Below are 27,085 nucleotides of genomic sequence, written 5' to 3'. Positions count from 1 at the left end.
GAGTATATAAGCATCTACATGAGATGAAGATACCAGACAGCAAAGGACTAATCTAAAGCAGAAAGGTACATCAAGAAGCAAGTGGTAGAAGCACTTCCAGAGACCCCTGCTGAAAAAAAATGAGGCCCATGTTCTTGTTTTCCCCTCTGAAGGATGGGCCTGAAATGAGTTGGGAGGAATGGTTTCCCTTAGCAAAAAGCATTAATATTTACTTGTACCTTTTGCTGTCATCAGTTTTGGAACAGGTTAACCTGTTTGAAAAGATGAATTTTCCTGAAGAACAGAAAAATCTGTTTTTCACTGTGGTTCACAGAATAAGCTTGACTCCTATCAGAAGCATCGTCTGCTAGTAAGTTCCTGCTTTTTACGTGCTACTACATTAAGATATTTTTCCTAGGCAGAAGTTCTTTTGCAGGAACTGGCTTGCAATGGTTTTGCAGCCATGGTGAGATTCTTCCACTCTGCTCCTGAAAAAGCTGATTATGAAAGGGAAATGTTCAGCCAAGTACTCCTCTCTTCAAAACGTTACAATGACATTCATGTTGAGTTCAAAAAAAACGTGGCAACATTGAGAGAGATTGCCTTAGAAGCTTCTCCTTCTAAGACAGAAAATCCACTTGCATCTCCATGGATTTAGAAGACTTCAGCAGAGACCAATTCATTGTGGTAGGACTTTTTTCAATTTTGTTAAAATAAATGTTATCATTTAAAGGTCCCTTAGAGAGCAAAACAGCTGAACTAGGCTGTGACCGTTGGCTGTCTAACTTCTCCACAGGACATTTTCAAGTGGGGAGTTTATTTATGTCTTGAACTTAAACCAAAAAAGGGAACTTCTCTTCGCAAATGTAGCTACTCAGGATGTGACTGTAGTTTCCCAATATAGTCACGTGGCCTGCTTTAGGTTTGGGGTTTTTTTAAAAGACATTGCAGAGAACTAAATTCAGAAAATTTGGATGAAACCATTCTGTTGTTAAAACGTCACAATGTCCTTACTAACAAGCTGGATATCAGTCCTTATGGCATTTCTTCTCTTACGTAAGTGATCTATCATATTTCTTTTCCATCCTTTTTGAGAGGTTTTTTTTTTCTGAGCTTGGTGGGGTTATTTCCCAGTCTAATTGTATTTATGGTGTTAAAACTTTGTTTAGAACTCTGTTCCTTGGAGAAAGAACATTTGTTGAGACAGTGGGGTATTTTTCTGAGTTTTCTAGCTAACATTTTCTAGACTCAGTGTTAAGGGGTCAGCTGTGCAAAATCCAGAAGACACTGTGAAGTTAAATACATCCACCATCTTTGCAGATGAGATGGCAGAGCTGCTGAGCATCCTGTTTGGCACAGCATAGTAGAGTATAAGGAAAAAGTTGATCTGTGTGCATGCTATCTGCAAGCCAGTTTTGGTCTCTGCGACTCTCCCTTACAGGACTTTGATGCTCCTGACTCACGCTGCTTCTAATGCTTCCTGCCAGCCCAACGCAGGGCTTTCTCACAACTTGCCTCTTACTTTATGGTTGCTCACCTCCACTTTGTGCAGGGAAGAAATGGGGGTCATGGATAGGAGGTGTCATCAGGGGTCATATTAACACTGGGACTAATGGGGACTAATGGGGAGGATGGAGCTGGCAGCAACTACAAAGACAGATGTTTACATGGGTTACTGTGGTCTCTGAGACATTAGGCAAGGGGGCAGGCACCCTCTGGTGGCAAAAGCCCCATCTTTACCTAATGAACACCTCCCACACCTCCCTACTTTAGGCAGAAATTCATAGAAAACCATCATCTACACCTGGGGAATCCCACAAGGGCAGATTGCCTCACCTGAGGCATGCAGATCAGCTATTCTACCTTGCATCCACTGGAATCCATATTTCTGGAAGGAAATGGGAGACCTGCTTACCCAGGATATGGAGAAGGCTGAGGAGCTCAATGACTTTTTTGCCTCAGTTTTCACCAGCAAGTGCTCCAGCCACAGTGCCCAAGTCACAGAAGGCAAAGGCAGGGACTGGGAGAATGAAGAACGCCCACTGTAGGAGAAGATCAGGTTTGAGACCATCTAAGGAACCTGAAGGTGCACAAGTCCATGGGACCTGATGAGATGCATCCACAGGTCCTGAGGGAACTGACGGATGAAGTGGCTAAGCCACTGTGCATCATATTTGAGAAGACGTGGCAGTCTGACAAAGTTCCCAGTGACTGAAAAAGGGGAAATATAACCCCCATTTTTAAAAAGGGAAGAAAATAAGACCCAGGAAACTACAGGCCAGTTAGTTTCACCTCTGTGCCTGGCAAGATCATGGAGTAGATTCTCCTGGAAACTATGTTAAAGCACATGGAAAATAAGGAGGTGATTTGTGACAGCCAACACAGCTTCACTAAGGGGAAATCGTGCCTAACAAATTTGGTGCCTTCTGTGATGGGGTTATAGTGATGGTGGTTAAGGGAAGAGCAACTGACGTCATCTACCTGGACTTGTGCAAAGCATTTGACACTGTCCCACATGACATCCTTGTCTCTAAACTCGGTGGGTAAGGAATTGGCTGGATGGTCGCACTCAAAGAGTTATGGTCAATGGCTCAATGTCCATGTGGAGAGCAGTGACGAGTGGTGTTCGTCAGGGGACCAGTGCTGTCTAACATCTTTGTTGGTGACATGGACAGTGGGATTGAGTGCAACCTCAGCAAGTTTGCTGATGACACCAAGCTGTGTGGTGTGGTTGACATGCTGGAGGGAAAGGATTTGCCATCCAGAGGGACCTGGACAGACTTGAGAGGTGGGCCCATGCAAACCTCATGAAGTTCAACAAGGCCAAGTGCAAGGTCCTGCGCATGGGTCAAGGTAATCCTATGCACAAATACAGGCTGGGCAATGAGTGGATTGAGAGCAGCCCTGCAGAGAAGGACTTGAGAGTAGTAGTGGATGGAAAACTGACTATGAGCCAGCAATGTGTACTCGCAGCCCAGAAAATGAACCTTATCTTGGGCTGCATCAAGAGAAGTGTGGCCAGCAGGTCGAGGAAGGTGATTTTCCCCCTCTACTCCATGAGACCCCCACCTGCAGTACTGTGTTCAGCTCCGGGGCCCCCAGCATAAGAAGGACACTGACCGGCTCGCATGGGTCCAGAGGAGGGCCACAAGGATGATCAGGGGGCTGGAGAACCTCCCCTGTGAGGACAGGCTGAGAGAGTTGGGGTTGTTCAGTGTAGAGAAGAGAAGGCTGTGGGGAGACTTTATAGAGGCCTTCCAATACTTAAAGGGGGGTCTACAGGAAGGATGGAGAGGGACTTTCTCAGGAAGCATAGTGATAAGACAAGGAGGGTCTGAACTGAACTGAAAGAGGGTAGACTTAGATGAGATATAAAGAAGAAATTCTTTACTGTGAGGATGGTGAGGCACTGGAACAGGTTGCCCAGAGAGGTTGTGGATGTCCCCTCCCTGGCAGTGTTCAAGGCCAGGCTGGATGAGGCTTTGAGCAACTTGATCTAGTGGAAGGTGTCCCTGCCCATGGCAGAGGGGTTGGAGCTGGATGATACTTAAGGTCCCATCCAACCCAAATCATTCCATGATTCTATGATATCTGGTCTTGCTTCAGCTTCTACAAGCAAAGGTATCCATAGATCTACGGCAGTGCTTTATCCTCTTGTAGTCCTTCTCACAGTACACATAGGAATTTGTCATGCTCACTACCCTTTTTTGTTGACCCTTCAAGATCTTTGCACCTTCCTGTAAACACTTCCAGAGTCCAGAGGAATGGAGACTGTCCACAACACAGGACATGGGTAACCAACCATTCTTACAGATGTGAAGTTAACCATGACTGCTCCCTAGTTACTGAAGAGTTATTGCTCAAAAATCAAATAACACAAGTCCCATTAATACAGTAGCGTTTGCTTAGAGCACAGAGATGCAGACTCAAGAGCAGCAAGACACAAGGCACTTCTCCATAGATAGAAGGAAAATGTATCAACACACCTCCAAGTGTTGTATGGATAGGTGCAGCCAATGGCAAATCTATAAGCCTTGGATGGAGGGGTGCCTGGAAAGGACTAAATGTCAAAAAATTCCTGTCTCCATGTAGGAGTGATTCCTGTCCTCATCTATTACTACAAAGAAGGATTTTGACTCTAGTCTGAGGACTGAGGAAGGAACCAATTTGCCTGGATGTTAGTGTCTATCTCATGAAATTTACATGTAGCTGGGAATTTTGCTACACTAAATACCAGCCAAAATACCTTTATTTAATAATGGCTTTCAGGAATGGTTTCCAGCAGGATCATTGCCTGTAACCTCTTTATTGTCATGGGTATTCCTTATGTGACTCTGGAGTTGCTCAGACTGTAAGCCATCCCTTTTTTCCACCCTACCTCTGAGTTTCCCAGATACTTGCTTCCTTTCCCATTTGCTGCCCCAAAGATGAATGGCACTGAATCCCTGGCTACTGCAACACCACAGAACCAGCCACTATCTGTTGCAATGAGGAGAAACCTGAGATGGAGGAGGAAAGGGAGAAGAAAGTCACATGGAAGCAGGAGGGAACAGAAGCAAAGAGACTAAGGCAAGTGCTGAGCACTGAGAAAGACAAGGCACATGTTGCTGTTTATCAACACAGGTTATGGCTGTGAGTTAGTTGTTCACAGTATCTTGTAAGGTGGGGAAAGTGAGCTCTGATCTTATGACCAAATTGTGTTCTGCACCATTTTCCTCACTGCGCTGACCGACAGGCACCGTGTGAGCACAGTTAGGTAGCAGAGGGCACAGGGGAGAACAAGATGTCCCTTGGTATGACTCAGAAGATGTTTTTTGCTTAGCCCAGCTCCATGCACAGCAGGTCTGAGGAGGTCTAAGCCTGCCCAGGGATTCACTGAGATCACAGACCAGGGTGTCCCAGACTGGTGTATTTATTTGTGGGTCCACCACCTGGTCATAGATGTACCTTGAGGGAGGTAACCGTACTGACAGAGGACTGCAGTGGGCAGTCAGAAGCAAAAGCTTCCTCAGCTGCATGCCTGGCTCCAGCATAGCCAGCTGAGCCCAGCTCCTCGGGCAGGCGCACACAGCAGATTCACACTTACTCTTTCTCCATCCCCCCACCTCTGTAAGACCCGTCTAGTCTGTAGTCTCGTCTCCAGACTTACTGCTAACAGCATACACACAAAAACTTTCCCCCACCAGTTGGAGACACAGTCTGTGCCTCCTGACAACCTCCCAGTGCTGCCAGGGCCCCAGGGAGCACATCTCTATTATAGTGCCAGTTGCACACTATGCCTGAGCCAGGCACACAGAAGAGGTGAGAAAGCATCGTCAGCTGCTTCAAGACCCTTTGAAAAATGATCCATGAGTCACTTAAGTATAGATATCAAATTAATCTGCAAGGCTCTTCTACCCAGAAGCAAATATTCTCCAAGTCCAGAGGGTTTGTTCAAGGTGTGGGAGTTGGTCTAAACCCAGTATACAGAGACAAGGGGTCAGGAAGCTAGCACCAGGACTGGAGCGCTGCAGAACGTGAGGCGACATTTCTAACCCCTCTGTACCAGGAGGTTAGTGTATATCCCCAAAAGATCTAAACTGAAGATGGGATCTAGGTCAAACAGCAACATGTGTGTATTTGACTTAGTCAATCCACTTTTTTCCATCTAAGAAGAAACTGAAACGAACAGAAGCTGACTATCTAATACAGTCCTCAAAAGCAAACGGTATTTAAGCAGCATCCAGTAAATGATATTAAACCTTAATTAAAACCATATTGAAAGTATGAATTGAAAATGTTCTCTCTAGTCCTGTGGGTTTTCAGAGATTTCCCTTCCTCCCTTTTTAAAAAGAAGAAACTAATAATTTAATCTCAATATATTAAACTGACCTACATAAAATATTCCATGTAAAATATTATTTCTGTCATAAAACACATAATCTGTCACTGGTTTAATTCCATTAGAAAGCATACATTAAGGTCTATGTATTATGATCATTAGGATAATAAAAGTAATACAATATTACTTTTATTATGTTTGAATTTAAAACATTCTTCATATGAGCACAAAGAATAATTAAGGGGATGGAAGAAAGGTTTTTTTTTTAATTTATAATGAAATAAATTCACAGGCGAGAGCAAAGAGACTGGTTTTTAATCTGGAAAATCAGGAGCTATGCTTTTTACACCCACTGTTTAGTCCTATCCTAGACTTTTTTTTTTTTTTTTCTAATTTCCTTCTCTTTGTAACTTTGACTTTGGTTATTTAGTATAGCCATCTTTTGTGATCTTATCTGCACTTGGATTCCCCATTCCTCCCAACACCCTTCTCTGAGTGTCATGGGGTTTTTGGAGAGAAAACTTTTCTGCTTGCATAAAATAAGTTTCCAGACATTTTAATTATGAAAAAAAGTTTGGCAAAAAAGGACTTTCAGCTCAGAATTATAGTTCCCAAAATACACTTGATTTAAAACTCAAGGTTTTTTTAAGCTCATCTCCAGATTTTTCAAGCTTGGTTTGTACTTTACGAAAATCTGGGATTAGAAATGTGATTAAGACCAGGAAATAAAAACAAATGTGTTGTGAGCCACCCAATATATCAGATTTTTCTGACATAACCACAGAAGCCCCAGAGCCCACACTCGGCTCAAGAGAGAGTTTCAGCAGTTGAAAAGCAGACACAAGACAGATTTCTGTAAAGGTACCAAAATGGCTGGTTTTGGAGTGGGAGGACTATACTTCAAGTTTAAAAGCAATCACATTTCTAGCATTCATTTTACTGGACAAGAAATGAAAGCACAGCCCCCGAAACCTCAAGAAGACAGAATTATTTCTCCACAAGAAGTGGAGGAGAGAGAGGAGAGGCGAGCTGGGACTTACAATGTTGGACACATTCGCAGTAGGAAAACTGGATGCATTTAAGACCTTAAAATTCCACTTGAGTTTCAGTCAGATGATACTCCCTCACAATTCCCCACTACAGTAGGGAATGCCTATGAAAAGACGATGCTGCATGCAAAACAGCTATCTTCCCGCCAGGTCCCATATGTACTGTCACTCAGGCAGTGGATTGCCTAAGAGCAATAGCTGCAGGAGAGGACTTCATGTTCTTCCTGAAGCATGCACAGGAGACAGAAATTTCACAGCATGCTGTTTTGAAATGCTGGAGTCATATCTGCCTTTAAAGCCTTCTCATGCTCCAGACACCTCATGCAGCTATACATCAGTTACGTCATTTGGAGCTACTTGAAAAGACTTTGGTGGAAATATCCTTGCATGCCCATCACTGAAAAAAACATTTGAGTGTACATTTTTAGCAATTTCAGCTCAGTGGCTTTATGGAGAAGGGAAGGGCTGAGAGGATGTCCTTTTGATGAGCAGGGAACTTGGCATGGGAGTCTCTGTATAGGTTGCTTTCAGCTCATAACATTTCCTTGCAAGAGGAAACGACTCTCTTCTCTGCCAGAAATAAATCTCATTTTGAAGACTGCAACTACAGACAGGATTGGAACTCATGTTTTCTGGAGAGGGGTGCTATGGTATGTCATATCCTCTTTTGTTAGCATGTCTTACTAACTTTACTGCATGTGTAATCTTTTCCTTGATTTATAGCAACATCTCTTGCATACAGCTCTCAGGCTTGCAGTGGGGAAACTCTGGAATGGAAACAGTGCTAAGACAACATAAAATTTTAAAATTGTACTTCCTATTCTGTCCAAAAACTGGCACGTGGTGGCCACATTCCTAGGATGTCTTCATTAACCTGACTGATACACTTCACTACTCCAGGAAGCCTCAGATCCTTTCTTAAGCTTTACCAGGATCAACTATCCCCTTAGAAATAGCCAGATAAGGCATTCTCCTTGAATATAGAGCATTCTCCTTGATATCCTAACAGGCTAAAATATTTCCATTGCAGATTTTTGGAGAGCAAAGGTCAATGCTTCCGGAAATTCAGAGGAAGAAATAGGTAAGTTCATGGTGAGATTTTCACTTCCAGACAGGAAGTTAGGGGCAAAGCAAATATAACAAAAATGAATGTGCTTAGAAGACTTTATGTACTTGTTATGTGTAGAAGGTCATAATCCGATTGCACGTTTGCACTTTGCCTAGCACAGCAGAATGCTGCTGTGTGACTGGGGCTTTTAAATTACTTTTAGGTAAATATAATGAGCATAGGAAGGACAGAAGCTGCCACACAGATCCTGAACACAGTCACCCTCCTGCCTGACAGATGAAGGTGGACTCTTGTAGAGGCACAGTGATGCAAAATCACAATATCGTTCATAGTTTACACTTAAAAATTCTCCCGCTTTCTCCTAGTGAAGACTTACAGAGGCAGAATAGTCAGGCAGGGCAGGAGGCTGGGGAGTGGGATGACAGGATACAGAGTGGCAAGGGAGTGGGGATGGGGAATTCACTTTGGGGGAAAAGTAGAGCCCTAGCTCTAAAACTCAGATGAGACCCGTATGCGACAAAGAGTGAAGTTGTTCATTTTCACAAAACGCTATTGAGCCCCTTACCCACAGGTTCACATATTTTCTTGATGTGCAGGGGGTTGAAAGAGTAGACTTTTCTCAGCTATCTAGTCTGGCTCAGCATTATCAGGCCCTGCTGAAGAAGAAATACAATTTTCTTTTTTGGGGGGGGTGCATTTAAAATTTGGAGATTATGTCACATCTGAAACACAAAGACTGTATTTATTATTTAATGGTGTATATCACTGACTTGTTTTCAATTTTTCAGATTTTACATATGTTATTATAGGAGTTACTCTGGGAGCATTTCTAGCAATCGGTTTTGTAGCAGTAATAATCTGCATGATCAAAAACCAAATGATTGACAATGTCTTTGGAGGTAAGAAAAAATACTCCTGATTTCTTATCCAGAGATCTAGATCTCCTTATGTTCTGATACAGCAGATCTGAGCTTCAGTGTTAGGAATTGTGTATGTACTACAGCTCTGGTTTTCCTTTGAAGAAGTATTTTAAAAGTGTCTGAAGTGCTGGAGTCCCTCGAACTACATAAACCCACATTTCAGTATAACCAACTCTTTGGCCTTACACGAGCAATAGAATTCACTTCAGCAAACTGCCTGGATATCTTTTAGAATGATTAATTTCTAACACAAAATTGTGTCTATTCAACATAAGTTAAAGAGCCTGTTGGATTTGAAAGAGCCTGTTGGATTTGCAGGATGGGCTGCCATTCTTCCTAGCCAAAACTACTATTTATTTCACTGATTCAGGACTTTTCCTTCAAATCCAACTGCCTAACTCGTAAGATATGCAGTTTCCATCAGCGTATGTAGCAAAACTCCCTATAACTTTTCCACTGTGACTGGTTTTCAATCTGTTACAGAAAAGCATGTTTTCATCTGAAACAGGCAAAAGCTCTTTGATCTAACATCTAACTGCTGGTAGAAACAACTCCTTTTGACTTTAGATCGGCAGTTTACAACCCATGGTTTTGGATTCAACCAAAACCTTAAACTGAATAATGCCCATCATTTCAGTAGACAGAAGTTAGTGACAGGCAGAAATTGTCACATGGGCCTCCCCAGAGGCAATGCTGGTCCCACAGCCCTCCATCCTCTGCACAGAGCCTCTCTTGTCAGGACTCCAAAGTGCTTCACAGGGCACTGTAGAGCAAATATCGTGATGATTTCTTCCACTGCTGAAATACTGCTGTTTGTGGAATGAAGTAACAGCACACAGCAACACTCAACTGCAATTAAGAGCTAGAAATAAAATGCATAGCAAATACAATAGCAACAGATAGTGGCAAATGAGGAAATGCAAAGTCCTAACAGGTTGACCGGAACATCGGTAGAAGCTGTTCTTTTTTGCAAAAAAGAGTCCTGGGACTTTGCTAAGGCGAATCTTTGCAACATACATTTCCTTGTCAAGAGAGGTCTGTACTCAGTAGCACATGAAAATTTGGCTTGGAAGAAAACTGTAGCAGAGATGGAAGCAATTAGGCAATCTCATTAAATATGTGGGGAAATAATCCTTACTGAAAGAAGAGGGACTGTAACAAGAGAGTTTGGGGACTGAAAGCATTGGTCTCTGTATGGCATCTCCATAGTGAATTTCAAAAAAGCACCTTTGCAGCTCTGGTTGCATGCAAAGTACCAGCTCATGCAGTCTACTCTTAAAAACAGAGAAATTCTGATAAATGTAGCCATTTTCCACCATGGAATGAGTCACACATTAAACAATGTAAATGCAGTGAGACAACTTGGTCAGTCTGCTACAGCACAGGACTAGGAGCTGCTTGACCATCTGCTGTATCCAAAAACGTTTGCTTCTACGGCTAGTTCTCTGCATTAACCTTCACGTGACAAATGAGAGGTAATTTTCCAGCATCCAGGACTGTCCAACCCTAGCAAGTCAGCAGTGCACCATGACACATTTCAACAGTAGTCACAGACTCTTGCTTAGTAAAGAGGAGAGCAGAGTGGTCTTAACTATTAAACTTGAAGTGGACTGAGCTCTCTGGTCCCAATACTGCCATGGTGAACTCAGCCTATCAGTCACCACCCAATTCCATCCTATTTACAGTAAACACTGGTCTTTTAAAGGATAATTTTGCAAATAGACTCCCCAGGTACCCCATGAGGATATGAATGACAACGTAATGCCACTTCCTGAAAGACAAATGGCTGATGCTTTCTTTAGTGGCACTACATAGCAGGCCTAAAGGGAAACCACTTCCTCCTTATTCTCATCAAGCATCTGCCCTCAAAGTTGTTGCTCATGACACTCCAGGGATGTGCTACAATCAAACTCAAAATAGCCAAAACATTAGCAAAGATACAGCTCTGAGAAAACTGACATAAGATATTCCAGCTGGAAGAATCAAGAAGGGCTTTAGGATGGTTGCATTACACTACTAATTATCAAAGAGTTTTGCCTCAGAAAGGATGGCTAGATCTTTACCAGCTGTAACTATGTTCTCCTGGTCGCATCTCCTGGTCGCATCACGGCCTATCACCTGTCTGTTCCTGGTTTCTTAACTAACCACATTTTCCTGTTCTCTCTTTAGAGTCAGATGGCAAAATGGATAGAAGGTAAGACATTGCCCCTTGTGTTTTCTGAGGTGGTGTGATACACAAACCGTTTAACTCCTCTCTCTCTCTCTTTATGCATGATGCTTCCCCACAGCTGTGATTTGAATTATAACACATAACACACATGCAAGCCTGTAGAGGACCATGACACCCAGTATATCTAGCAGATCTGCATGGAAAAAAGAAATTCCTTGTAACAGGGTTTTGACATTTCAGAAATAGGAAAGAAATCCCAGCAGGCTGAGATTCTTTTTAAAAAGAAAATCCTTTAAGCTCTTTTTTTTTTTTTTTTTTGGTTTGTAACGTGTATTATAATAGCAAACTCATTTAAATAAAAGCATTTTTAAGGGATGACAACCAAAGGCCTTGTTTCAAAAGTGCTGAAGTTGGATGTTTTTTGACATTTCTAGAATTTTTCCACATTTTTTCTGAAACAAATCTTTACTGTATTATCATATATTCACAAGCCCTTTAGATTTAAAAAAAAAAAGAAAAAGATGTAAACAAGGATAAATTGATTCATCACAGATTTCCCAGTTACCGTGTCTGTATCTCAGTTCTGAGAACTCCCTTCACTCTAGGCTCTTACAGATCAAGGTCATGCAGTGACCATTGCTGCTGGAAGGGATTAATTTTTGCCCTTCACCTTCCTTCCCCTTTCCCAGAAACAGGAAGACCATTTTAGGTTTTGAGCATCTGACGGGTTCAAAGGCAGAAGAGGCAGTGCTAGACTGCTTAGGCAATGGCCACTCCTCATCTCCTTCAAGGACAGGCATTGGGGTAGAGATGTACAGGAGTGGGGACTCTGGACTGCAAGTTGTCTGTTGGCTCATGGTAATCTACACACTTTTTTGTGTCCCTCTGAGACATTTTGTTAGTGACCAAAAAAACCCAAACATTAATTAATCAGCATTTTCATGAACTGAAGGCAACAGCTGTACTCAGTGACCTAAGAAATGGCTTTGGACTCTCTCAGAGAGCTGGATAGAAGGATGCCCCCATCACAGTCTTTCCTCATAAAGAGAGCACAGCATATGCAAACACTCAGTTGAAGATCAAAGCAAGGGCACCTCTTGCAGCAAGTACTACAATGTTTCGCCTGTCCAGCTGAGAAGGACCCCAGCCATGAAGCATGTTATTTTCCCAGGGAGACAGTTCCCCAGCCTAACAGGGCTAACTGCCACAAAACGTTTCCTTTCTAGAAACACAATATTCTCTTACAAGACACTGACAATTTCTATGTATTAACCTAAAACAGATTAGGACTAATATATGGCCAGAAGAACAAACAGAATACCCTTTCTAGTGTATTAAGGAAAGTATAGACAGAGCAATGAATGGGAAGGGCATGAGAAAGAGCTACGCTGAAATAGAGAAGTCAGAGAACACAGTTGAGAGAAAATGGAATAAAGGGAGGAGAGGGACAAAGACAAGATGAGACACAGAAGGCAGCAGATTTACTGCCTGGGCAAAATGCAGATGGTATGATCTATGAACTGCTCCACACTGGACTCCTCCTCCTCCCCTTGCTGTTTATTATGTGTAATATTTTCCTTCAGAGACAGTTTGAACATCTATGATACCATCCTCTGATCTTTCTATGGGAAGTGACTGACTTTGTCATGGCAGCAAAATTTAACATCTTTAATGATGACCTTACATTGACCCCTTTGATGATTCCTTGTCCCAGTCTACAGGCGTTTCCTAACATCGCAATACACAAACTCTTTGCCTTAGAGCCACTGTCACTGACCAGTGAGAGAAGCTGTAATTCCACAACGTTTGGGGCAAAACTATTTATGTTAAATATTACTTTATTCGATTAAGTAGAAAACAACTAGAAATCCACCATTGCTTCTTAATCAGTTGTACTTTTCAATTCTACTGTGGCAGCTGGTAACTTACTAACAAATCTTTGTTCTCATTCACTTCAGGGCATCTATGTATTACTCCTTGGTGGCTCATTAAGGGATTCTATAATGCAGGTGTTATGAGGAAACAGTATAGCCTTCTACTGGTCTTGAGGAAGCTTCTGACAATAGAAATACTACCAGATCCATAGCAAACATTTAAAAATGCCCCTATAAATTAATCCTTAGTAGGATTAGTGAAACACAGATAGCTTTGTGATAGCATCAATTTTTAGCAAGGAAGTATATACTTGTTTTATAATCAAAGCTTTTATAAACAAAGCTATGTTTTTCCACATCTCAGATACTTGATGCAGAACTAGCTTAGCTAGTTTTGCACCACCATTCTGCAACCCAAGCAATCTACTCATAGAAAATCAAAAGGAAATATAGCATACAGCAACATACTTTTTTATCTTTCCTCCTAACCTTTTTCATGTTAGGGCCTTTCTAGATGGTAGAGTTTGTGCTGACATGTTAAACTGGCCTATACCTAACAGGAATATTTTAAAGGTTGGAAATGGACCTTTACAGAACAAGTAATAGCTGAACTACGGGGTAAACTTCCATAAGACTTTCACCCATGTTGGCATCTCTTCATTGTAGGACCAAACTTGACTCAAGAAATGGGGTTATATGCCATGTTTTGGCTTCCAACATTCTTCACCTAACTGGTTGAGGTTGTATATCTCTGAAAGGAGATGTATGGGAAGTAGCCATTCTTAACAACGGCAACCACAAAAAAAAATCCCTGAAACCCCACAAACACAAAGCCAACACAACACCCCTCCAGTTTATCTCCTGGAGCATCAAAATATTACATGCTGAGTACTTGCACTTTACAGTATTATAAATACTGAGGAGATTCCTCAAGAAAATCCAAGATGTATGTTCATTATTATCTGATCTATTTTTCCCCATAGGTCATTAGGGATAATTTCCCATTTATTCAGGTCACCAGAGAGACATGTGATAATTAGGCCTAAACTGATTTTCACAGAATCACAGATTCTAGCTACTTGCTTCAATTCCCTGGGGATTCTAATTCATGGTGCTTTTAGGCCAGTGGCTAGTCCTGGAAAAGCTTTTGATAAAGCAAAGTCCATTATCTGAAATCACCTGATTCTAGATTTATTCCAACCAATAATACAGCCATCCTGAAACCCTCAGGGATACAGGCAACCCGAAACCTTCAGTGATAATTAAGACACTGCCCTTTAAGGATCGGAGAGGAGAACTGGCATTTCTTCTGCACCCAACTTCATTTTCTGCTTGACCAGTGATGATTATTAGTATTTGATCAGGAAAAAAAACTCAACACAACTGATAGAGCACTCGCCAAATTCACCTTCAGCCAAATTCTGTTTTAAATTTCCCATCATTATTCCCACAAGCACCTTAAGCTACTCAGTAATTTATCTCCCTAGCTGGCACATACTCTGAGTGGGTGTCACCCAGCACAGTAACATCACAATCGATGGAGTTGCTCAGCCTTGTACCAGTTGAAGGCCTTGATGCAGATAATCTTCTTTTATGCTAGAACCCTGATTAGCTGGTACTGATCCTAACTAACATGTTCCAAGAACAGGTGTTCATGAAAATCAGGAAGCATTCTGATGTGTGCTCCTTGGTATTTTCCCAAATACTTAAAACAGAAGTGTTTCTACACCCACATGACACTGACAACTCATTGTGAAATAATTAACAGCATTTACCCCTTTATTCAGTCAAGTATATAATATCAAGATTTAAACAATCAGTTCATAATGGGATGCTCTTAAACTCAATGGGATATTTACTAACACTTGAGAAGAGAAAGAGGCTTGAGGCAAGCTTCTGTCAGCTAACAAAACAGTAATTTAGATGTCAACTGACAATTATTTAATGTCCTCTTTTTTAATTAATAGCTCATGTCAGTTTCAAATCCCATCTTGGTGTAAGCTTGGTAAATTATAATGCCTAAAAATTTCATGCAAGTTTAATGTATTAATAAAAATGTCTGGGCACATTTAATGCTAGCAATATTTTGAGTTAACTACAGTGCACAGCAGCCAGATTTATTTTGACAGAGGGAGGCAAAGAAAGAGATACAGAGACAAGGAGAAGAATGGAGAGACAGAGAATGTTTACTAAAAAGGAAAAGGTACATATTTTAAACCTGCTGCAAAAGCAAAAAGGAATCTGTTGCCTCAACACATCCTGGGCAACAGCATACACCAAAACTCCCCATGCCACTCACTGGGTTCTATGTAAATCCTATAGACTCCCATGTAAATCACTCAGCAGGAGATCAAGTTTTAAATGCAATACACAAGTCATTCTGATGTTTGATGGAGGAGCTTGGGAGCTGCACTGGCCAAGTGCCAAGTGTATCAATGATTTTCTTTTGCTACCCAAAGCAGCATCTAGATGTTCTCTTGTATTTTCCCACCTGACTTCTTCTAAGGGACTGACTTTTTTCCTTTGGTCGACTATGCTTGGGAAACACAAGGTACTTCTGAGAATCAGAGCATTCTTTAGGCAAATGGAGGAGGGCTTGTGCTGTTATTGCACCTTGAAAGCCTCCGGTCTCCTCATTCTTTAACTCTAAAATGGTGCCATGGATTACATAGGAGGTGAAATCATCCACTTGGAAAATACAAACATCAGAGACGGATGGCATGGCAAGAAGACTAGGTTTGGGCAATCATATACAAGTTTGAATGCTGAGCTGCAGTTTCTGCCAACTAGCAGAACACACCCAGCCTAAATATTTGAGCCAAAAACGTTCTTCCTAGTATTTTGTCATGTTCAGGTTTGTAGCCAGCTGCACTGACATGCAGAGATAGCGAAGAGGATCTGATCTAATAATTTCATAACCCTCAAACAGGTTCAAAGTCCGATAGAAAGAAAAATCTCCTTTTTTGGAGAGGACAGCCATCCTTTCTGATCTAAATAGTTCAAATCAGTCTGTAATACTGTAAACTGCGAATGTATCATTTACTAAACAGGAAACCAATCAAGTAGACATGAGACATATCACTGATACTATCTGCATGATAACTGCAAATGAGACACACCACCTGTCTAATCACCAGAGTCTGAGCTCACAAATAAACTTAATTTGAGACCTAGTTTTGATGCTAGGGTACTTGAGAAAGCCACGAGTGGGAGCCTTTGGAAAATGGGCCCAAAATTTACAAATCAAATCCATAAGTAAACACACATTGAAAGAAAAGAGACTTTGGCCTTGTCTGAACATGTCACTGGAAGAGTGGTGCACAAGCAAAAAGGATCAAAATCTAGAGCGCAGCTTGCGCAGGACACTGGACACTGAAATGCATTGCAGCAATTCGGATTCTGCATCACCTATTCACATGTAACAACATACATTCAGTCTGCAGCTGGAGAGCGATACTGTCTCACCTGCGATATCTGTTTAAGACGCAAGCACATACTGCTGCTCTACTATAGCCAGGTTCAATGGCAAAAGTACTTGAAATAGCATGCCAAAAATAATTCTGCAAAGGAATTATTTTTATCCAGTTCCTAATCAGAGTAACTAAGACGTCTTCTCATGGAAGACCTTTATACAAAGAGAGAAGGAAACAGGGACTGGTATTGGTTGTTTTAAGTCATGCTACAGCAACTTTTGTGACTTTTAATTACTTTTCAGTGAAGTAATTCCCTCCTGTGGAAATATGTCAGAGTTGGAGACAGATGTTTTCTTTGCACTGACCTGACTTTAAGAGGACATTTTTCCCAGCAGTAAGGTATCTCACTTTTCAGCCTGGAGGTACCTGGAATGAGGTGTTCATTCTCCACATTTCATTCAAGCTGTGGCCTTCCTGCTAAGACCCCCATTAAAAAGTTGACATAGGATTTGTTTGGAAAGCTTTGCAGAGGGAGATGAAACCAATGACTCATTACACAAAATATGTGACCACTGAATTGTCTATCACTGCAGAACATTGGAAAATGCAGATGGATATGAAGAAGCACACACTTCCCTAGGCATAAGGGGCTTTCTTCATCCCTTGTCTGTAGCCTTCAGGTGTCTGTTTCTTCCCATGTGGAGGACTAGAAATGGTGGTGCTTATACAATATAAAGTATGCCACAGCTCCCCCCATACCTTGCAGACCACTGCTCTTGGACAAACTGACTGCATCCCTGTCCTTGTTTTGTGCTGTCTGAATGCACCCTTTGGCCTTGAGTCTTCATCTTCTACAGTACCATTCCTGTGTATCCCAAGTATCTTCTGGACTTGCAGAGGCAGCAAAACTGAGTTTCAGTGCTACAGTTCCTCCTTACAGGAGCTGTGACCAGTTCAAAGTAGCACTTCTCATGCATAGTCATAAAGCATCTTGCAATAACAAAAGTGAAGCATCGAAGGGAAAAAATTAGCCATACCCTACATGCACCCCTGCTCTCTCTAAATCCCCAGTTATCCAGACAACTTCCTGGATTTCTTTAGTAATCCTCAACTTCCTTAGAGCCACTGAGTTGCCTGCATCTGTCTTTGTTCTCCTAAAACAAGCCTCTTTTCTTTTCCTCTCACAGGAATATGCCTTTTAAACTATGATAATTATTGTCATCTTCTTGGATCTGGAGGAAATTAGTCATGTAGATTCAGCAGAATCTTTGACATCTCTGGAGTCAAAGACTTGAATCTTTCACTTGCCAGTCTTTTTTTTTTTTTTCTTCCCGAAGCAGCCCTTGACAAGGTCTTTCATTCTGCCAGCTAATATATTCTACAAACAATACTGTCATCAGATAAACATAAAGATTTCATAGAACTACAGAATCATAGAAAGGCTTGCGTTGGAAGGGACCTTAAAGACGATCTAGTTCCAACCCCCCTGCCTGGGGCAGGGACACCTTCTACTAGACCAGGTTGCTCAAAACCTCATTCAACCTGGCCTTGAACACTGCCAGGGAGGGGGCAGCCACAAGTGCTCTGGGCAGCCTGTTTCAGTGTCTCACCACCCTACAGTAAAGAATTTCTTTGTAATTTCTAATCTAAATCTACCCTCTTTCAGTTTAAAACCATTACCCTCATCCTACCCCTACACTCCCTGATAAAGAGTCCCTCCCCATCTTTCCTGCAGGCCCACTTTAAGTACTGGAAGGCCACTATAAGGTCTCCCTGGAGCCTTTTCTTCTCTAGGCTGAATAACCCCAACTTTCTCAGCCTGTCCTCATCAGGGAGGTGCTCTAGCCCCCTGATCATCTTCATGGCCCTCCTCTGGACTTATACTGGGGGCCCCAGAGCTGGACACAGCACTGCAGGTGGAGTCTCGAGAGAGGAGTAGAGGGGGAGAATCACCTCCCTTGACATGCTGGACACACTTCTCTTGATGCAGCCCAGGATACAGTTGGCTTTCTAGGCTGCAAATGCACATTGCTGGCTCATAGTCAGTTTTCCATCCACTACTACTCTCAAGTCCTTCTCTGCAGGGCTGCTCTCAATCCACTCATTGCCCAGCCTGTATTTCTTGACCCATGCGCAGGACCTTGCACTTGGCCTTGTTGAACTTCATGAGGTTTGCATGGGCCCACCTCTCAAGTCTGTCCAGGTCCCTCTGGATGGCAAATCCTTTCCCTCCAGCATGTCAACCACACCACACAGCTTGGTGTCATCAGCAAACTTGCTGAGGTTGCACTCAATCCCACTGTCCATGCCACCAACAAAAATGTTAAACAGCACTGGTCTCAATACTGACCCCCAAGGAACATCATTCGTCACTGCTCTCCACTTGGACATTGAGCCGTTGACCATAACTCTTTAAGTGCGACCATCCAGCCAATTCCTTACCCACCGAGTGGTCCATCCATCAAATCCATGTCTCTCCAATTTAGAGACAAGGATGTTGTGCAGGACAGTGTCAAATGCTTTGCCCAAGTCCAGGTAGATGACAACAGTTGCTCTTCCCTTAACCACCAACACTGTAACCCCGTTGTAGAAATAAATTGTTAGAGGTTTACAAATAGGGAAAATCAGAGCCAGTAAAGACACCTAGCCTCCTCTATGATCTAAATAACCCTTGCAAAATCAATCAAAAATGATCCCTTCGTAGTCTGCTTTGACTGCAGAGCCTCCCTTCACATTGCCACCATGGTCAGATATCAGTAGTGAACAACTATCAGGAGAACAGGAGTGGAAGACAACTTGGAGGGCTACAGTCCTCTTAGGCAGAAGTGCATTTGCACTTCACTAAGAAGCAGATACCACCTGCACAAGATGAGTCTGTCCCTGTTGATACACCAGAGCAGGCCTGATTCCTTGCTCAACACTGTAGGGATTAATGGGTGGCTAATAGGCTGAACGCTGTATTCACTGCCTTAGGTTTTCTCAGTATGTATCCTGGGAACTGAGTTTAATGAAAAATATTTAAAAGCTGCACAAATGCCATAATAATGCACGCTATTGCAAATAAACAAGTATGAACAGAGATGGCCTAAACAGCTTCAGGTGTGTTTGTGTAAATATTAAAAAAAATGAGCAAATAATTTCAGCAGAAATGGCTGTCTCAACTCCTCGCACATACACATTTGCAGAAACAAAATGTAAATACCCGTTCTGTGTTGAGGCAATGGTCACCAGTGACTAGAACAGTAAACTGGCTTTTCTACCTGGTTGTGTTACTGTCCCGTCTAGCTGAACTTGTTCTTCTGAACAACCTTGGACAAGATACTTTGGCTCAGGTTACCCTTTCCATAAAATGAAATTAATCTTTATACCGCATAATTCAGAACTAAGGACACTAAGCTTTGCACTGTGCTGGGGACACTAGGCTTTAAAAAGCAGCACTAAGACATTCTGTAGGCACTTCCAGGCTCTCAGTTCCTCTTAGCACCATTCCTGAATGGAGGAAATACTTCATATACAGACACATATGCACATAGAGACAGTTTTTTATATATATATACACATACATATAGCCCAGACTGTTAGGGTGAGATTAATTCATTAAACCCGTTTCCAGGATACAGCATACTTCACTGATGCCAGCTACCAGCCTGACAGGCAGAGCCACGCTTCTGGCTATTTTTTGCTTCTCTCTGGCCACTCTCCACATTCCCTGAGAGAGCATCTGGCCCAGGATGCCTGTGCTCTCTTCAGATCTAGGGGCTGCATTTGCGGCTGACCTTTTCACAGCTGCCAAACAGGGAGGAATCCTTACTTCTTCCTACCCCTCTGCACAACTGTTTGAGGCTAGCCTTGAATAGCTCTAAATCATTTGATTGTAAGAGTTGGTCCCAAACCTGCTGAGTCAGGAGAATGCTTTCCTGGTAATATTCAGACACCTGTCAGAGGCAATTCCTTCCACAGTCATCGTGGTCTCTGCTGGCAAACTTGCTGGTGCTGCTGATTCCAGCAATAAATGAGTAACTCTACCTTTCCCTGTTGTGAGTCTGGATAAAAAAATAAAAAATGCTTCTGGAAGAGTACCCTCTTCACTCCTGTCAACAGACACCAAGGGTAACTCAAATATTAGATGCCACCATCCTGCTCCCAGGCAGCTCCCGTCTGCCATGCAGACTGAGTAGCTCTATGTTGACTAGAGCTTGTCAGAGAGGTGACAACATGGGATTAGCTAGGAATGAAAGCTGCTATCATAGCTAAAGGACAGCTTAAAAACAAAACAAAACAAGGCCTCCTGATGCAAGAGACTCAGAGTGACACAGGTCTTAGTCAGAAAAGAACAGCATCAAATCAGAGCTCCTGCATATTCCAACTCACAGAATTTCCTGTATCTCATTGAATTTCTGGACAAGTTCACACTAAACATATGAAAAAGGAATCACTAATTTCAGATGGACTCCTAGGAGCCTTTTTTTCAGTGAGTTCTCAGAAAATAAGATTATTTATAGATTCTATTTTAAGATCACATATATAGTCTGTCAGATCATTTTATTTCAGTTCCCTGACCTCTTACTCTCCCAGAGTTCTGCCTTGAAGGACCTGATATTAGTAAAGATAATTTGTTTTTTCTTGTGGTTGTCGCCTATGACCATACACCTCCATATTCCATGTGCACTTTACAGCCTAGTGTCAGAGAGCAAATAGCAAGCTGAAAGATATGAGCAAGTATGACACAAAGCGATGCTGACTTCTGCCATGTAGGCTGCAAATGCTTGGGGATCCATGGAGAATTTCTCATGGGTTCACAGAAGTTTATGGGCTTAAAGGCTTTCCATATGGGTTTAAACTGGGCTTAAAGACACTTCACAGAGGCCTAAGCTTCAGCTGAAAATTTGTACAGACTTGTAAATGGAAAAAGACAGAAAACCACTGGCTGAAAAGTAACTACGTTATTTTTTGTGCATTAAAAACAGTACCTGGTCCACTCCCAAATCTGATTTACTATATAGACATTGAAATACTTGTGCTGGCACAGGAGAGGTGGAGGAAGGGGCTGGGAGCTGGAAACAAGCACTGAAGAATAACTATGCTTTTAGGTGGAAATGCTGTTTTTAAAGTTTGTGAACTGGTTCCTTTGAGTGAGTTTCCACGAATCCCTGGAGGAGAGCAAAGTGTGGGACCAACAGAGTATCCCATCTCCAGAGACAGTCCTGCTCTGCTTCCCCTCCCCTCTCAGTGTAGCCTCATGTTTTGGTCAGGCAGTCACGCACCTCCACTGCCTCAGGGAGCTGGCCCTGCCAAAAATCTATGCGGTATAACAGAAAAATCATTTTCAGAGAGACCAGGCTGTTCAAGGACATCTAGCACAAGGAAAGTAGTAAAATATTACAGCTGAGGTGCTGGGGAAGGCTGGACCATCCTTTCCTGCAGCAATTGGCATTGTCAACAGTGGGAAAACCACCGGAGAACATCAGCAAGAAAGCCACTTTCTTTAGGTGACTTATTGATTATGTTGGGCTACATGGAGAAGAGCATTGGCCTCCCAACCAGTCTCTTATTTGCTCTTTTTGTACGCAGAGGATTGAGTTTTTTAGGATTAGGCCACCAACAAGCAATTATTTAGGAATGGTGCTGAAAGACAAGGCCCTTCCCAGCAGTTCCCTGACACCCTCTCCTCCGACACAGGCAGGGGAAGCGATCAGGTGAGCCTCCCTGAACCTAATCCATTGCTGAATCATTCCAGTTAGCTCAAATCATTTTGCACTGGCCTTGTTCTGCACTAATTTGTTGTTATAGTCAGAAGAAGAGGGGAGAATTGTTGTTTTTTTAAAATGGCTACAGTTCCAGACAGGCAGAAATTTGTGTAACTTAGTTCACATGCTTAAATCTGTGTTATTTTGTGTGAAGAAGCTTTGACAAGTTCATAAGCACAGTCCATACCAGGTCCCCTGATTATGTTTTGAAATGCCTCTCCTTCCTGGGAAAGAGCTGCCACAAACTGTGTGGAAGAAGCTGAAAAATATTGCTGCATAACCATGACATCCTGGGTAACATCAGAGCTGTGTCGCTAAAAGAAATTCCTTCTATCTGTGAAGTGCCAGACCGGTGCAGGCAAAGAAGGGCTGAGACAATCCCTGGGTACCTCCAGTGTGGTCACCAGCCTGCAGGCAAGCAGGGTGGCGGGCAGGTACTGGCTAGGTGCTGGTGAGCTTCCCTTCTTGCACTTCAGCAGACATCTTCTCTGGATGCCCTGGAAGCTCCCTGGGGGCTGGGCAGAGCAGGCACCATGGGGACTTGCCTGTGAAAGCGCTTCAGGAAAATGCAGACACTACCACTTTATAGAGCTATGCTGACTCACCCCAGCCCCTAACTGGAGAAAGAAATAAGAGAGGAAATTGGAGCAGAGCAGAAAAAAATCCCTCTGATTCCAGCCTATATATGCCTCACCATATGGTCTCCCATGGACTGTATGCCCAGTTCAAATTAGAAAGGTGAGAATCAGGCATTAACTCTTTCTTACAGACACTAATGGTTAGTGCAGTGAATTTCACATGAACAGAAAATTTCAGCACAGCTTTCTAAAAGACACATGTGACAGTTTCTCTCAGAGAAGGGGAAAAGACTGAGGCAAATTACAAGAAGCATGTCCCTGCCTGCCAAATCTCCTGTGAGTTCTTCCTTTAGCAGTGTCATCAGAAAATGCTTAAGTAGTATCAAAGGAAAGGGACTACAATGCATACCATTTACCAGTGGAGTCATGAGATCTAATATAAACAAGTTGAGGGCTGCAAGGCAAGGAAGGATCTTATTTCCAAGCACTGACGCTAGATGGAGTAAAACTGAATAAAAGATTAAGAGCAGTGAATCTGCATTTCCCAACTCCTAATGTGTTGCTTCTTTGAATGCTCATCTTTGATTACTGCTCTGAAAGTCACAATTAATATCTCCCTCTCTATACCTTGCAGGTCAAACATGGGATCAAGCCAAAACAGGTACGTTCTGGAGGAAGGAGGAGTCTGGTGGAGCAGGGAGGTGGAATGACAGTACTAGGCAGAAACATAGAAGTTGTAAAGGCACATCCACCTAGATAAAGGGAAAGGTCGCACAGCAATAAAAACTGTGGGATTACCCTGAGTTCCTACTAACAGCCCAGATCTGCCAGACTGCTCTGCATAGCCTAAGGCAAGTAATTCACTTGCCTTATCCTCCAGCTTTCTAGTTTTATACCTGGAACACCCTAACATAAGGCCTAAGCATATTGCAAGGCTGCCTGACCTATGCAGCTGCAGTGCAGCTGCCCGCATATTAGCGGGTACTCCAAGTAGTAAGCTCTTGGAAAGATGCAACCACAGTATGGATCCAGGTGCCGCTCAGCTGCTCCCAACTCATGGTGACAAGGCAATACAGGGAAGCAGCCCAAATGATGATAATCCACAGTCTGCAACACGGGAAGCAGTTCTTATAGTAAGATGCTGCCCTAAAATGCATTGCTTGCTGCCAGTGGATTCCTACCTGGCAGTGAAGAGGGCATCTGGAAGTTACCACAACAGCCAGAATCATACATTTGTTCTGTTAATTCACTTAGAAAAAACAAATATCTCCAAAGATACAAAGAAACACCTACAAAAAGAAAAATTAATTGGGAGGAAATTCATGAATGTAATTCCAGCAGCTCCATTAATAATTTTCTAGAATTCCTGTAATTTTTACCACGGTATCTCCCAGCTCAGCTTTTACAATGATGCAATGGACCATTCCAGGTAAAACCAAAGCCAGAAAGTTATTGTTAACCTGTGATGTTTCTTTCTTTTCAGAGACGACATCAATGTACTAGAAAAACAAAGTACAAATGATCAATAATCCTTTTGCAATCAACAGTTACCTGGTCTGAGGATCAATAGAAGTCTCTTGTGCACAGGCAGGAATCTAACCAATACCAATTCCTTTCTTTGTTCTTTAATTGAAAGACTGATTGATTGGTTACAGGAAGAACTTATAGTGCATGCTAACTTCAATCACCTGTACACAAAAAGCCTGCAATCCCCAACAGCATGGATATGAAGGAAATGTATGAGGAAAATAAAATAGATGAGCTGTGCTCATTAATAGATCTTGTTTAGTCTGCAATAAGTATATGATTGGTTTCTAAAATCAATTGAATACAGGGTAATCAAAAAGGTAGCAATACATTTCAGCAGCAGAATTCATGGTCATGCCCATATTTTAAGTTAGGCAAGTAATGACTGAAGTAACTTTAAAAATCATTAAGTTGAGTTTGAAATAAAACAAGGCTTCTTAAGTTTCTCAGGAAATACACATTTTGTGTTAATATGAAAACATTTCATTCACACTAAAGTTATATCTTTTTTAGCTTTAGGACTGATGCCTTTTGTTTAACTGTAGGTGGTAATTTCAGCCATTTAAAATGAATTATGGTAATTTAAAATGAAAAAATCCTTTTGGAGTAATGTTTCACATGTTTTTAGAACATTGAAATGAAAACAGTTTTGTGTACTCAAAACCAAAGTTTCTGGACATCTGAAACAAAACATTTCATGTCAACATTCTACAAACAAGCTAATTGTACATTTCCAAAATTCACCCATCCCTATTTTTTTAGTATAAAACAATGCACTAAGTTCAGTCAGAATTTGTGATAATTTCAGTCTCCCAGCCCCTTCATTCTTGTTCTAGCCTTACATATTCTGTAGAATTTGATTTCATCAAAATTGCTTTGCCTGGCTCCAATTACAAGCTTCTTACAGTGGGAGTGACAATAAGAAAAAATAGAGCTTTGTCTCAGAACATTTAGAATAGTTTAAATGATTTTAAATATTTTAAACCGAAGTTATTTTGTACGCACATCCCAGCTTTTACCAAAGCTGTGAGCTTGTGGCTTTGGTCTCTGTTGAGAAAATAATGCTATAGATTCTATTCTGTTTGCTTAAATCCACTTCTTTCAAGAATGCTTTATTATAACAGGTATTGGCATCACAAGGTGCAAGAAAAGCAGGAAGATTTTTGTATTTCAAGCCAGGCTTTCCTTTCAGCTTGTGAAGACAGGTCAGCAAATGTCAGCTGTGGGAGCTCTGGGAGCATTTGGCTAGCAGCAATGCCACGCTGGGCATCCTCTGCTGTTCCTATGGCTTCTCTCAGGAAACCCAGCAGGATTCAAAGGCTTGAGAGGCTCACATAGATGGCACGCATGACATTAAGTAATATCACAATATTTCACAGGCATAGCTGTTATGTCGTAGCATTACAGAGTGACTCCAAGCAAAACATTACATTAATTTATTGCAACTTACAAATAACCACTAGCCGATCCAAAGACCACAAACTGTAAATTAATTGGATCTGCCTAAACTTTTAGCTCAGGCCAATGTCTATAGAGAAACGGATTTTTTAATCTCTCATCTAACATGCATCCCTAAAGTTAACTTTTAGGTCAGTGTCTGCTCTTAGTTATGCTATGTGGCAGATCATAATACAGGAAGTTCCTTTCAGTTCTTCACTACTGTAATATGGCAGAAATTGTTCAATTTAAAAAAAAAAAAAAGGCAAATGTTAGACTGAAGTCCAACATAGAAATTCTATTAAGAATTTCTATTATTAAGAAATATCACTTGAAAAAATCATGGAAGCAAGGGCCTTCCATCCAATAATCAACTTTCAGACTGTGAAGAGCTGCAGTTAACCCCACACATTAAGGGCAGAGCTGATGTGCTGAGTCAGGGACTTAGAGCCAACACACTGACAAAGCATAAGAGCAGATATATCAGAATTTTGTTTCTATGAAGAATAAGCTACCGTACTACTTGTAACTGTAACTGAAAGGATTTGAATATGTGAATATCACCTTAGCAAAGCAGGTAGTTTTCCAAATGTGCAAAGGAAACTGGATGGTAATTTTTCTGCACGTTTTGAACAACAAAATGTAAGGTTTATTTTCAGAGTAATTTGACATATTGGAATAATTTCCCTGGATTACTAGCTGTCTGTTACCCAATTCCGTAACCCTGCAGTTCATTAACAGCATTTGCTAATGGATAAACTAAAGCAGTAATGTGATACTTGTAAGTAATTTTGTGTGTGTACATGTATAAGTGAATAAACCATCTTGTAAGGTATCTGTTAATTGATTTGCTTCCTTTAGTACCATTTTAATTAAGACTTGGAACACAAGAGAGCATGTGGTCAGCGAGGGAAGCTATTACCTTCCCTTATTTGTGTGAACAAATGTTTCTTTCGCATCACTTCAGCACACTATGGGAAATGAAGATGAAAATAAAAAATGGTAAGTAAGAGGAGAAAGGCCTGGAGAATTAAAATTAGTAATCTTGATCAGGCAAACACACTGGACTGGAGAATAGATTCTGAGTTTCTGAAACCTTTTGGTGTGTGCCTTGGCTCCCTGGGTATGGGAGAAAGATGGGCAGCACTGAGACAGGCCGCTGGGCACAAGGGACCCCCAGAGCTGCTGCTTCTGCTGCTGCTGAGAGGTTTGGGCACACTTAGTAACTGCCAACACTGCATGGGGCTGCCGTGGCAGCAGCAACCAGTGCTCCATCAAGCCTAACTCTCCTGCCCCACAACTGTAGCAGCCAGCATGGTTCTCCACAGACAAATCAGGCTGTCACAACTGTTTTGCCACCCCAGTTTGCTGCTGGTTTTGCCTATTCCTACAACCAGCTTTACCAGCACTGCCTGCAGCATCAGCAGCTCTGAAATTTGGGCCAAGCTGCACAGTACTGCTTGGAAATAATCAGTGAAGAAAACTAGATGAAAAGGGACCA

General features: G+C 42.0%; 1 protein-coding gene across 1 annotated transcript; it reads left to right on the top strand.

The window, feature by feature from the left end:
- The first annotated feature begins 922 nt into the window (after window positions 1-922).
- TMEM273 (transmembrane protein 273) lies at window positions 923-26,419 on the top strand. Its single transcript, XM_074874856.1, has 6 exons — window positions 923-1,035; window positions 7,880-7,930; window positions 8,707-8,817; window positions 11,008-11,032; window positions 23,255-23,281; window positions 24,104-26,419. Exons 1-6 carry the CDS (start codon window positions 984-986, stop codon window positions 24,147-24,149), a joined length of 312 nt encoding a protein of 103 aa, XP_074730957.1. The 5' UTR covers window positions 923-983; the 3' UTR covers window positions 24,150-26,419.
- The last annotated feature ends 666 nt before the right edge of the window (window positions 26,420-27,085 follow it).

Source organism: Strix uralensis, chromosome 7, assembly GCF_047716275.1.
Source record: "Strix uralensis isolate ZFMK-TIS-50842 chromosome 7, bStrUra1, whole genome shotgun sequence".
NCBI classification, from domain to species: Eukaryota; Metazoa; Chordata; class Aves; order Strigiformes; family Strigidae; genus Strix; species Strix uralensis.
The sequence above is the reverse complement of the archived record's forward strand: the minus strand, read 5'-3'. Positions and strand labels throughout refer to the sequence as shown.